Raw genomic sequence first — 14,551 nt, forward strand, 5'->3', positions numbered from 1 at the left:
CTGTAGATTTGTATATAATATATACGTTATAAGTTTAATATATAGATTAGTTTTTCTAATTTCAACATCAAAATCTGATTGTTTAATGATATAATTGTCATGTGTATCAAATGTGGATGGTTACAACATCAATAAGAATAAAATTTCTCTCGATTTTTAGTGCTTCTTGTCTTATCCTGATACCTTTTTTCACGTATCCTCTTCTATCCTTTTTCATGCTTTTATTTTCCACGATTTTGAAAGTTTCGATGTTCTGATTCTGTGGAGTTGTGTGGAAAAGGTAATTTGTTAAAAATTTCGAAAAAAGGAAAATCATACAAGTGTTATTTTGTGAAATACTTTATTATATAATTAATAGGAATGCGCTACCACCATTATATACAATAAATTCACAGGTAGCACTATAATAATATAAATATTATACATAGTTTTATTTATTTACATGAAATTAATCATAGATTGGCAAGAATGATGCGAAATATGGAGAAAAAATAAAAGAATTTTAGTCTTTATACATAATGGAAGACCTTCTTTTCAAACTAAGAAAAATTATGTTTTGTAGTTGAACTACAACTTTATTAATTCTTTCAGCGCACAAATAATTGAGTTTTTTTAGAAACAAATTTCAAAATAACAGTATACAGTTTGTCCTCGGTATCTGAAGGAGATAACTTGTTTATCGAAACACGCGTTGAAAATATAATTGCGATTCATTATTCTTGTCTCTTATATTAATCCAATGTCGAATTAATTTCAAGTATGAAGCACTGAAAGAATGAATTGAAAAAAATGGAAACGATGTTTATAATTTACAATTACAGTTTGTTATTAGTTTTGGATAATATTTTTTTCACAATTTTTGCAACACAACCTTCTAAGGAACAAACAATTCAATTATTATTTTTTTGTGTAATGAATTGTAATATGTTGATAGTTGAATTATTCAAAATAGTTCAAAAATCAAGTATTAGGAACGTATTCTTGCTATGATTAAAAATTTATAACAATATAAAAATTAATGCATTTTCCAATGCATAAGGTACAAAATTTATTGTGATGCTAATCTATTGAGAAAGAGGCAACAAAAAATATGATAAATGTTAATATGAAAATGAATACGAAATAACCTGGAATAGTTATCATATTTTTTCCGTCTCTTCCAGATAATACTTTTCAGAAACTGTATTTACGTAATTATTTATTTTTGTATAAATTTCATAAAGATTCTTTTGGGTAATAAATAATTTTTTTAATATCAAATAAGAACTAAATCAAATCTAGAATTAATAGTGAAAATAAACTAATAGGAAGAGAATTTTTATGAATGAATAATGCTTCAATCTCTTATAATAAATGTATCTAAGTATTAAAAATGTATTTTTTCCAAAAAGTAAATAATTGATGGAAATACAGATTTTTATCCATTCTCAATTTCTTTACCAAATTATTAATAACGTAAGTAAATCAGTTCATCACAATCTCAAGTTCGCTAAATAAATACTACGCTTTCAGCTACATCTCTTCACCACGAAGTCATTTGATCCCTGAACGGGAGAACGGCCCTTTTCTCAGGAACAATCTAAAGATGAGGGACTGCTTTGGGGCATGATAAACGGTGGACTATGGGGGTTCATTGAAATAGTGCTGCCTATAGAACCGGGGCCGTGAGGATAGAGGTCCATATCCGTCATACTATCGGCACTGGAACATTTATCACCACCCGATTTTCCTTCTTGTTTCAACATCATTCTCCGCCATTTTGCTCGGGCGTTTTGGAACCACACCTGAAAATAAATAGATGAATGATCATCTAAGGGATGGATATCGTATTGTATGAATAAGTGTTATCCCGAGACACGTGTTAATAATATAGTAAACTAGCACACAGTATCGTTACAAAATAAAATCTATTTAGCTGAAAATAACCTCACTTTGATAAATGCTTGGTTTGTGTAAATAAATGCGCCGTTCGGCCGCATCTCGCTTGATATATTATTTCCGAGAGGGTTGTTTTTTATGCCGATCAATCTTAAACAACATGTTTTTGTAATAAACATATATTTAATTCAAACACGTGAAGCAACGTTCTGCCTTTTTAAATGAAACATGACGCTCATTTAGTCCGGGAAAATGTTGAATCAACATTGAATAGTTTTAAAACATTTCGTAGTGTATTCATAACTTTTATGCGGGCCAAATAGAAATAATTTTGTTATCTGATTATTCCTCTTCAGGTGTTAGCTACAAGTTTGAGACTTTGGGTATCGTATATATCGAGAATTACATAGATTTCAATAGTTGTAGCTAAAGAATCTTAGATATGCGTTTTATTATCGCATATGTTTATAGTTATTTAGATTGAAATTGGTTAAAAATGAAAATAATCAAAATCACGGAAATTAATCGGAATATCGTGTTGATATTCTTGAGAAAAATAAAATTTGCCTGTACTATTATACGAATCTATATCGCTGGCCAAACAGCGGCTAATTTCTGGAAGAGTTAAATTGACTGGAGAGCCTAATTGAGGTCGTTAGGACTGATGCGGTGGAATTCGAGGAAATTTTTCTTTTTATCCAGACATCGGTATGTTTTTAAATTAAATAGACCGACGCCTAATTTGAAAGTATATTTTTTAGCCTTTACAAATTTCTTTTTTATATTAGATACCTTCCAATAATTCACATTCGTCGTAAAGGGATGAAAGAAATGTATGTAGTAAGCGGTATGTTTCTCAAATTAAAATTCAATAAATACGAAAAATAACAAAGATTTTATTATACTATTTTAGTTCTGCGCGTAGAATTACGTAAAATAAGATTGTTAACGGAGATTTGTACAGAAAAAACCTTCGGAAATAATATATCACGTGAGATGTGGCCGAACGGCACATTTATTCAGACAAACGGAGCATTTATCAAAGTGAGGCTATTTCCAGAACATTCTATGTTGTGTGCTAGTCTTTCCATCTCGCATATAAATTTGATTAATTTGAAATATCGGACTGGAGAAAATTTAGAACAGATAAACGGTTCTGTTGAACAAACCGTATATTTGTAGTGTTTTAATTTAGTTTTTAGTTAAATACGATTAAATACATGTTGTCTCTGAAATGGCAGAAGGATGTGATGAAAGAATTATAAATAGCTTTGAATTAAAAAACAAAATTAGTTGCTAAAGAATAATTTTTTTATTGAATTCCGTCTTAAAGTCGAAATAATCCTATAATAGGATAGCGAATGGTCTTATATACATGATTATCCGTTATTTTAAAGGTGTCTATCGACACTATAACCGACCGGTAGTGTTCAATAGAAAAGGTTTCTTTTATGAAAAACTTGAATTTATTCGATAGCGTTTATACAAAGAAACAGATAAGAAAAACCGCTTGTATAGTTTATATGTAAAATTCAGTAGGCTTCGTTAAAAAAAAGCCGTTCGCTATTTCTAACTAAAAGATAAGAATTTACCTATATACATCTGAAACAAATTCGTACTTTACCGACATCAAAGCTATTTGTAAAACATGGCGAAGGTATTACATAAAACTTCGCAAATGGGAAATCGTAAAACAGAGAAATGTTAAATTTTATTATTCACAGAACGATGCCGCCTCAGTACTTGTTACTTAATGAAAGTTGTATGAGTCGCGGTACTAATCAGGTGAGTAAAACGCCAAGAAAGACTCCATTTTCTTCCTAATATGGCTACTACTATTAATAACAATAAAGTCAATGTGGCGATAATAGTATTGGAAGAAAGAGACCGACGTGATGGTCACTTTGGAACGCTTTTGCAGAGACGGACCATAATAAATCCCACGCTTCCGTTCGAATGCAATGCCAAGAATAATGAAAACCACATGATTCATAAAAAAAATTATATTACAAAAAATCAAATTACGTCAAAAACCGTATTATTTTAAAATATGATCTATTTATGTCAATTTTCGTTAGAATAATATATCTTATCTTTTTTTGTAAATACGTAGTTAACTTCAAGTTATCAGTTTTTTCTTCGCAATTTTTTGTTGATATGGAATTCTAATAATTATCTTGCATTTTTTAACGAATTTATGATTATTATATCAAAAAAAGAATAGAATAGAGTAAACTATTGATCCAAATCTAATTAGGTATTATTTTTATAAGATTTTGCCGAATCGTTTCTGGGTTTCCTTTGGTCTTGATCTTTTGGGATACTGAAGAATTCTCAAACTACCTATTATCATTTGTTAAACGTCTTTCAGAATAGCCGTTATTTAGCAAAAAAACTCAACCTCCTTCAGTTTGTCGCTATAGATAAATTCGTAATTGTAGCAATTTCGTTCAAATAATACTACAATAAGTGTATGAAATATTTTGTAAAATAAAGTGAATAGTATGTGAACCGTATTTTCAATAAAAAAAAATTCAACTTTCTAAAAATTTATCAATCAATTGTCGAAATGTAGTTGATGTATTTTCAAATCTATCTCAAATTTGAGGAAGCTATCGATTCTTCGACCGTTTCTATTTCTGCTAATTGCCGAAGGTGGTTGTGACGGAATGTTGCCAATGAGAAATGATTGTCGGAGTCTGTTGAAGCTGAGTGATTGCCATGGAAACCGCCACCGCTGATGCGATGCACCCGCCACTCCGTTCTCGATACGACTTTTTGCGACAAAGGCGTAGTCGAAAGGGGTTTATCATTATTAAATCGTATATATTCAAAATTTACTTATGAAAAGTTGCATGCAACATGATGTAACATTCATTATGTTTTTTTTTATAAAAAAAACAAGCATCCTTTCCAGTGGTGCTTGTCGCGTGGAAATTCCTACGGATATTGATCTTGAACTTCTGTAGGTTGTAGTGCTCGGGAAAGACGTGGCTTAGAAGCTGATTCCGAATGCTTGCACTTTCTTCTTTTTCTCGAAGCTGTCCAAGTGTCTGGTTAACTCTGGATCGCCTATCAATCGAACTGCTCTCTTCTGTATTAAGTCGAGTGTCTTCAGGATATGCTTGAGAGCCTTGCTCCAAATGGGCGATCAAATTTCAAAGATAGACGAACCTGGCTCTTGTAGAGTATTAGAGTTGCGGAGTGTATAGCTTTTTGGTCTTGAAAAGGGATTTAATGAACGTTTATTCTTTTTCTTGATAGTATTAATGCTGACTGATGATACACTACTCCAAAACTCGCATTATGAATAAATAAATTGTTATTATTGTAAAATATAAACTCTAATTATTGTAAATATCCTATAAGATAATCCAATTCATCTTCTTTAAAGAAAAATAGTCAAAATCGCTACAAATAGATTCGACCTCCATTTTCTAATAATGATTCAAATGTGATATGAAACATTATTATTGAATTCCTGTACGATAATATTAATGAGTTACATAGGGTAGCGAGATTTTTGAAAATATAAACCGTCATTGCCAAAATAGTAGATTTGTTTTAATATAATAAACAAAAAGCTATTTAAACATTGAACATAAAAAGTGATTATTTAAAGATAAGAAATTGTAGTAATCATCTCATTCACGTAACGTTTGAAATATATTGGTACGCCCTTGATCAACTTGATCTTCTCCCTTGCTTACTACGTTTCGTTTTCGTATTCCATGCCTACTCTTTCTCTGTATCGATCCATATAAAGGACAAGATGGCCGTATTTACACAAGTTTCTATATATACACATTTTTTCAACTTTCCTTGGGAATGGGGCCATATTTTTATATGAACATTAAAACGGTAAAATATATTGACTCACCTACCTTCGGATGAGAATATTTAAATATTTACAATATGAAATTAACAAGTTCCACTTCATAGTAAATATATAAAAGTACTATCATAGAAAAAATATACCTCCTTTTCCTTAATTATGCAAGACGAGTTATGAAGCTTTGAAATTGAGCTTTTGGAACGGAATTCGACATTTCAAAGGGAATGAAAATGGAGATAAAACCTTTTGTCTCCGACTCCAAAATAAGAAAATTGTACCGCAATAGGCTAATATAAGGCTTCAGTTGACCTGTGTTACTTTAGTAAATTAAAGTATATCCAAGTTTGGTTGAAATATGGATTTACGTATATATTTGTTGAAATTAATAACGTAATTTTCTCAGTGTAGGCTGATGTATATATTTAGCTAAATAATAAATCATGAAGCAGATGGATGATAGATTTGCAAAGCCGGTAAGTTGGCAGGCTGCGTTCTATCACATCGGTTTCTTTGAAGCAGTCACAAGATCTATCGAGCAATACGACGTGCACTAGCCTAATTACCCCAAACGAGTGGGTCTGTTCTGGTCACATAGCCGCTTCTGCGCTTGTAGAATTTCGATTTAAATTAGACGAAACAAATGCCAAGCGATTCTCAAAGTCGCGAATTATTACAACACAAATTGTTGCGGATGGGGCTTGTCGACTTGGCTGGGTTTTAGTATCTTTAATGTTAAACTTTTCGGAAAATCAGTTTTATTCGATTTTTAACAAAAATTTCGTTATACAAAAAGTATTCTTTCAATATATCTCTATTGTTTTATAACAATTGCTAATAGTAATAATGAAAGGTGAACTAAGTTAACCTCTGGTTCTTTATCAATAATCTTCCACTTTCAGAATATACGGTTATATAATGTAAATATAATGTTTTAAAGGTTTAATAGAATATCCAACGCTATAAATTTGTTTGAAGTTTAACTAGGCATTACATTGAAATTACTATATATTTTCTCTGACGTATAATTTTTAAACTATGTGTGAATCGTACCTAAAGAAAATTATTGTTATAATCGTCCAGAAAGTACTTGTAAGTATACGGTACAAGTACTTCGAACAGGCTCGGCTTTTCGTAATTTCAACATTTCTTGTCATAATCAACGATAACTGAATACTGAATGACATTCGAAGATATAGCGTAAACTACGGGTCTGTTTACTCAATTTGTATCTAGAATCAGTGGTGTTGTGCTAATTTTTTTTACCGGAACGCTTATATATAATTATATATTATATAGACAGGGCCGATCCTGGGTAGGCGGCCGCTCTGTGCGGTCTCATGTCCCAAATTTAACAACGGGGGGTGATTTTCCACGATAATCCTGGCGGCGACGTTTTTTTTGCCCATTTGGGTATGGAATAAAGTATACCAGGGATGAGTAACGTACGGTCCGTGGGCCGCTTGTATTAAAATTTATGTATGAAATCTTTACTCTTTTAAAATTTTATATTTTTTCCTTCTAATCTTTATTATAAATAAAGTTTATTTCCCGTTGAACCTGCTCAAAAATCGGTTCACGTATTTGTTTCGGTTCTGTTCGAGTTCCGGTTCAGCAGAAAAAAAAAAACGTTTCGGGACTCCGGTTCACGGTTCGGAAAAACAAGACGGCCTTTTGTTCCGGTTCGGGTTCGATTCAGATCCTTGTTTATAATAATACATATAAAAATTTGTCAAAAATTGGAAAAAAAAAATCAGCAATTCTTTTTTTTTCAATACACCAGCTAATTCTCGTTATCAGAAATCATATTTAGATCCAGAACGCGTTCCTGTCCAAAAAGGAATTACCGGAACGACGTTCCGGAGCGTTCCGGCCCGACAACACCACTGTCTAGAATGTATTCGATTTTCAAATTCTTTTAAGCAGATAAAAAGGAACGAATTAGATAAATCTTGAGGAAATGGAGTGTGTAATAATGATTGATGGTCTAGAAGTACCTGGCCCAACAAAGGAAACTCTAAATGTTTCAACGCTCCATACACGTTACACCCAACGATGTTTAATAAATTCGATACACTTTTTCTAATTAGAATCGTCAAGCTCCTCAAAATAGCCATTAACTGCCAACATCACCTCTTCATTATTGGAAAATCTTTGATGATCGAGAGTCTGAGAGCAGAAAATATTTCCGTGGGGGCTAAATCTACAATTCAAACTTTACTTCATTGATTTTGGCCTTTGCAATAACGGATGTGTGAGCTGGTGCATTATCTTGGTGAAACAACACTTCCTTAGTCAAATGCGATAGTTTTTGCTTGATTTCGTCGCTCAAACGTTGCAATAAGTTCGCATAATAATCGTCGCTGAAAGTTTCCGCTATTTCCATATAGTCCGTGAAAATATCCCACGCGCATTCCAACAATCCGACACCATAACCTTGCCTGCATATGGAACGGTCTTGGAGGCCTTCTTTGAAGCCAGTTCTTCTTTTTCATTCCATTGTTTTGTTTCGTGTTTGAAGTGATGGACTCAACTTTCATCCATAGTTATGAAGCGGCTGCCAAACAAATACTAAACAATGTAGAGTCTTCAAATTTAAAACATATGATGTATAGATTGTGTACTTTCTAATACAGTGGTATTTTCAAGCAGCTTCCGCCATCTCTAGGTCAAGCCAAGTTCTTATGGGACCATCCTCGTAATATCTAGCATACAAGAGGTAAATAACTATAAAGCGTCGTAGCTTGATAAGGTAAAGAGAGAGAATAAAAAAAGAAGTTGTTAGATCTTCACTTTTCGAAGATTTATCACTTCACTCGTTAATAACTTTATACGTCCCTGTTGCGAATTGTGTAAATCAAACTGATCTGCAGTGAGGAAAACAGATTATTAAATAATATACATTACAATCTGTTTATCCGTAAAGCATCTCGACGAAATTTGAATTTAAATGGTTTGTAATGGAGATTTTACCTTCGCGAACATCGCGTTGATTACTATTATTATACAAAATAAAAAAAAGTAACAGTTTTTATTAAAAGTAACTCAATTTTTTTTTAAAACAGCACTTGCGAGGCTAATAAATGTTGTGAGTATCATACGAGAAACACTTGAAAGAAAAATATTTGCCACATGATACAACGTACTATTTGGATTAATAATTTCATGTGCTGGTTAGATTTTATAATTTTTTACATCTCAACTGCTGTAAATTTTTCGAATTTGACATAGTTGACGTCGCTTATTCCTATAGAACTTAAAGTTATTGACGAAAGTTTACTGTGGGTAATAGTGAATTATTAATCAATATATTAGTGAAAATCTTCATTTTTGAGTTCTATAATCAAATTATGTACCGGGTTCCTAAATATTTTATTTTAATTCGACGTTATTATTTGCAAATAATTTGTTTGATTTCGTTATTATTGATTGTAGTGTGGACATCCATAATTTATTTTAAAGTGACATTTGTTTCCAATTAAAACGTGTTTTACAAATTACAATTAAGCAAATTAACACTTTTTAAAGAGGAGTATTTAATTACATTTACACAAATTAAACATTTCGCTATCTGAGGAATAAGAACGATCATTTTAGCTGATACTAGAAAATGGTCTAATTCAAACTCGACTGTAGCTGATTGCCGAACAGTAAATACAAATACACAAAGTGTAGATTCAGCTCTTTCAGCCTCCTCCGTATCCATTGATAAAACAAACCAGTTGGGGAAGCACAGGAGCGTACTTTCAAAGAGGAATCCTCAGAAATAATAAGTATTCCGATTATGTGACTTGTTGACCATTGAAAAGAAAGGAGTGAATGGTGATAGTGGATACAATTAGGACTAAAATTGTAGGGACAGGAAAGAAAATTGACGAAGGAGATATGAGAACTCGAAAGGTTTAAATGGGGATCTACAATACATAAATCTTTGAAATTTCATTATTACAAAAATATTTACTTCATTTCGTATCGTTTTTGAATGAATTTTTGAATAAACATTAGTTACTACTAGCAAATATTTTTGGTTTGATTTTGAAAATAACGAACGTCGCATATTTCACTTTCACCATCTAAAATTATAACAATATTTATATTGATATCTAGTTGGGCTACGTTTATATGAGATGAATAACTACGGTCCTGCGTGCTTACGATAACAAACTAGTTATAAAGAGAAGAAGATCAAAAAACTGGACCTATTAAAATCTTTCACTTAGCTGAAGTTGTTTGGATTAAATGATTTCAATTAATTTCGTTTCGATTTATTGATTTAGTAGAGGAAAAGTTGCTTGAAACTTTATTGAAAATTTAAAATTAGTGATTTAAATATTTTATATCACATAGAAATATTTTATTGAGAAACTTCATTAGAGAAATACTGAAAATTAACAAATAGAAAATTGATAATTATTGATAATGTGGACAAATTTAATATACCAAACATAAAAAGGCGAAAATATCGATGCACTGAATATCAAAAATGCAGAGTAACAATCGACATAAATATTTTTATTACTTAAATTGAAGGATGAAGCTATTAACGTGGATTAATATCAAAATATTAGCCTATTCCCATACAATAAATTATAACTGTAAGCTTGATATTAATAAAGCACTAAAACACAAATTTTTAATATCATAGAACAGGATAGGCTTCCGAATGATTATTATTAACCGATATTTATAGAATGTCTTAAATTATTTTATTTCTTCTAATTTCACTATAGAATTCCCGAAAAAAACTATAACTCACAAATTCAATTTCAACTCTATAAAATGGCGTCCTCGAATTCTGCCGAACTCCATCCTTGTCGGAGGGTCCTGAACCCCCAGAGAATATTTCAAAATACGATTCCTGCGGTAATTGGAGTCATCCCGTCCTGTCTCGTTTTATTACGCAGGGGAAACGAGGAACACGCTGTGATATATTTTATTTGGAAGTCGTGGGTGGTTAGGTTTTTAAAAGGCGTGTTTTTAGTGCTTCTCGGATACGCTTCCCAGATATTTATTGATTTAACAGACCAAGAAATGGGCGAATTAAGTTACTTGTTACGGTTTCGAGCTCATATATTATCGTCATAAGAAAAGGGGTTGTTAAATTACTGGAGTTGCTAACAGCTATAAATAAACGCCGTATATATTTATAGAATTGTGGAAAAATTTGAAAGAAAAATCTTTTACCTGTAGGACCCTTTTAGGTAAACCAGTCTTTTGAGATAGTTGTTTGAGATCCTTGGCATCTGGATTATGGTTTATCGCAAAGTAGGATTTCATCGTCCTTAGTTGGTGGTGCTTGAAGGACGTTCTCATCCTTTTCGTCCTTTGACTCGACCCGTGTAACCCCGGAGTGCCAGGGGACCGTCCGAAGGACATATCCAGATAATCCGAATTCAGATCTGAAATACAAAAAAACCTAATTGGTGGTCTGTTATTTTATTTTTCTAGTGTTCGTACGTAATCAAATTTTATTATCTGTTTCAATGAATCATTCTTAAAATATTGTTTCATAAACGTTTACAAATGTTGAGGAAACTCCGTATGATATCTTTTCGTAGCAGTAATTAGTAACTACCTCAGTTTTATATCGTGTATAATTATTCCATGGCTCTTATGTTATTGGTCATTTAGTTTTTTTTTTTTATAATATGTAAAGTGTGAAGAAATTTTTTCAAGTATTTTCACTAAAAAAGACTCTACCTCATTATTTTTATACCCTCTTAAATTGTGGTCTCTATAAAATCTAAACCTGCGATATGATTTTAATTTATGAGGAAAAAACGTTATTTACTTTTATTATTATAATTTTCTACCTACTTAGATAGGAAAAGAGATACATAAATAATAAACACCCCCACGAGACAATTAGGCAAAATTAAGGAAAATTACGTCAAGGTAAATTTAGTTTTTCTTATGAATAAATCTGATTTTTTATATGGTTGGATCAACAAGTAGGTCGGTAATTCTATAACTAAATCGCTGTTTGCTTTATCATATAGGAAAAAATAGCGAAATCTTATAGTTCGGGAGGTAATTACTAAAAAGAATCAGAACCATTGTTATCGTTTTTAGATTTTATCTAATTTCTAGTCTATACTTTTATCAATGTTATCATAGATAGAATCAGTACTGGTTCAGTTTAATTACAAATTTATATTTTCTGTAGTTGTTGGTAATATTTGCTCATTTATATAACCACTGAACTATTTAGTATTTTTATGTAAAGCAGCTCTAGAAAATTTGAATAATTTATTACTTATCGTATTACGCATTAGCAATAATATTTTAAAATTATTATTTAAAATAAATTCATGGGATATATATAATATTTTTGTTTTGCATATTTTAGAAAGATATTTTTAGAGTAAAATTTTGAATATTTAATCAGATAATTTGAATTTATACATAATCGGAAACTAATGAGAATCTCATTAAGTGGATTTGATTATTCCATATTACCTAACGGCAGAAAAAAAACTCAATTCTAAAATTACGAATAGAATTAGACGTTTTTATTGATACTAGCTTTTACCCGCGGCTTCGCTCGCATCGAATCCATTAAATAAGTATCAGAAATCATTATAATAGAAAAGAACCAACTCTGTACCTATATTAGAACCTGAGATATAGATCTTTGAATGTAGAAAAATTGCCAAAAACCTACAAAAATCCATAACTCCACATTGAATGTCCGCGACTAGCTTCTCTCCAACTCAACCGATTTAAGTGTTCAAAAACTCAAAAGAAAGAAGGTGTTTCAGCGAGTGTTCTTAAGCCAAAACGAATTCTGTAGCTATATTAGAACTTGAGATGTAGATCTTTGAATATAGAAAAATTGCCAAAAACCTATAAAAATCCATAACTCCACATTGAATGTCCGCGCCTAGCTCCTCTCCAACTCAACCGATTCAAGTGTTCAAAAACTCAAAAGAAAGAAGGTGTTTCAGTGAGTGTTCTTAAGCCAAAACGAACTCTGTAGCTATATTAGAACTTGAGATGTAGATCTTTGAATATAGAAAAATTGCCAAAAACCTATAAAAATCCATAACTCCACATTGAATGTCCGCGCCTAGCTCCTCTCCAACTCAACCGATTTAAGTGTTCAAAAGCTCAAAAGAAAGAAGGTGTTTCAGTGAGTGTTCTTAAGCCAAAACGAACTCGGTAACTATATTAGAACTTGAGATGTAGATCTTTGAATATAGAAAAATTGCCAAAAACCTATAAAAATCCATAACTCCACATTGAATGTCCGCGCCTAGCTCCTCTCCAACTCAACCGATTTAAGTGTTCAAAAACTCAAAAGAAAGAAGGTGTTTCAGTGAGTGTTCTTAAATCAAAACGAACTCTGTAGCTATATTAAAAGCTGAGATATAGATCTTTGAATGTAGAAAAATTGTCAAAAACCTACAAAAAACCATAACTCCACATTGAATGTCCGCGCCTAGCTCCTCTCCAACTCAACCGATTTAAGTGTTCAAAAACTCAAAAGAAAGAAGGTGTTTCAGTGAATGTTCTTAAGCCAAAACGAACTCTGTAGCTATATTAGAACTTGAGATGTAGATCTTTGAATATAGAAAAATTGCCAAAAACCTATAAAAATCCATAACTCCACATTGAATGTCCGCGCCTAGCTCCTCTCCAACTCAACCAATTTAAGTGTTCAAAAACTCAAAAGAAAGAAGGTGTTTCAGTGAGTGTTCTTAAGCCAAAACGAACTCTGTAGCTATATTAGAACTTGAGATGTAGATCTTTGAATATAGAAAAATTGCCAAAAACCTATAAAAATCCATAACTCCACATTGAATGTCCGCGCCTAGCTCCTCTCCAACTCAACCGATTTAAGTGTTCAAAAACTCAAAAAAAAGAAGGTGTTTCAGTGAGTGTTCTTAAATCAAAACGAACTCTGTAGCTATATTAAAAGCTGAGATATAGATCTTTGAATGTAGAAAAATTGTCAAAAACCTACAAAAAACCATAACTCCACATTGAATGTCCGCGCCTAGCTCCTCTCCAACTCAACCGATTTAAGTGTTCAAAAACTCAAAAGAAAGAAGGTGTTTCAGTGAATGTTCTTAAGCCAAAACGAACTCTGTAGCTATATTAGAACTTGAGATGTAGATCTTTGAATATAGAAAAATTGCCAAAAACCTATAAAAATCCATAACTCCACATTGAATGTCCGCGCCTAGCTCCTCTCCAACTCAACCAATTTAAGTGTTCAAAAACTCAAAAGAAAGAAGGTGTTTCAGTGAGTGTTCTTAAGCCAAAACGAACTCTGTAGCTATATTAGAACTTGAGATGTAGATCTTTGAATATAGAAAAATTGCCAAAAACCTATAAAAATCCATAACTCCACATTGAATGTCCGCGCCTAGCTCCTCTCCAACTCAACCGATTTAAGTGTTCAAAAACTCAAAAAAAAGAAGGTGTTTCAGTGAGTGTTCTTAAATCAAAACGAAGTCTCTATCTTGAATAGAACCTGAGATATTGATAGAACGTGTGTATGTGAAAAACTCCCATAAGTAATGAACAGGGGGAAATCGCATTTGGAAATGGTGAAAATGAGATGAAATCCGATGGTTGATGTCTGATCTGTGCATCAATACCTTTCACTGAAAAAAAAATTGAGCGAATCGGTTGGGTAGAACGCCTGAACGGACTCGGAATGGAAATCATCAATTTTTTTAATATATAAGATACGTATATATAACTTACTGCTATGAGAACTGACACAAGTTTACTAGTAGAAAGTGGGAAAAAATCAACAGCTTCATTACACCCGGGGAAATTGGATTATAATACAAACTTATTTATCCAGATTATTTGAAATCTTACATGTTG

General features: G+C 31.9%; 1 protein-coding gene across 3 annotated transcripts in view; it reads right to left on the reverse strand.

Annotated features, from left to right (window-relative positions):
- Positions 1 to 323: 323 nt before the first annotated feature.
- LOC130904183 (LIM/homeobox protein Lhx9) overlaps positions 324 to 14,551 on the reverse strand; it is a 70,362-nt gene continuing 56,134 nt past the window's right edge. For 2 of the 3 annotated variants that reach the window (XM_057816804.1, XM_057816803.1), the window contains exons 5-6: positions 10,895 to 11,109; positions 324 to 1,784 (exon numbers count right to left, since the gene is read on the reverse strand). In XM_057816804.1, coding sequence (XP_057672787.1) covers positions 1,569 to 1,784; positions 10,895 to 11,109 — 431 coding nt within the window. In that variant the 3' untranslated portion in view covers positions 324 to 1,568. The remainder of the gene's footprint in view (positions 1,785 to 10,894; positions 11,110 to 14,551) is intronic. The other variant, XM_057816805.1, reaches the window with a different exon arrangement.

Source organism: Diorhabda carinulata, chromosome 2 (assembly GCF_026250575.1).
Source record: "Diorhabda carinulata isolate Delta chromosome 2, icDioCari1.1, whole genome shotgun sequence".
NCBI lineage: Eukaryota > Metazoa > Arthropoda > Insecta > Coleoptera > Chrysomelidae > Diorhabda > Diorhabda carinulata.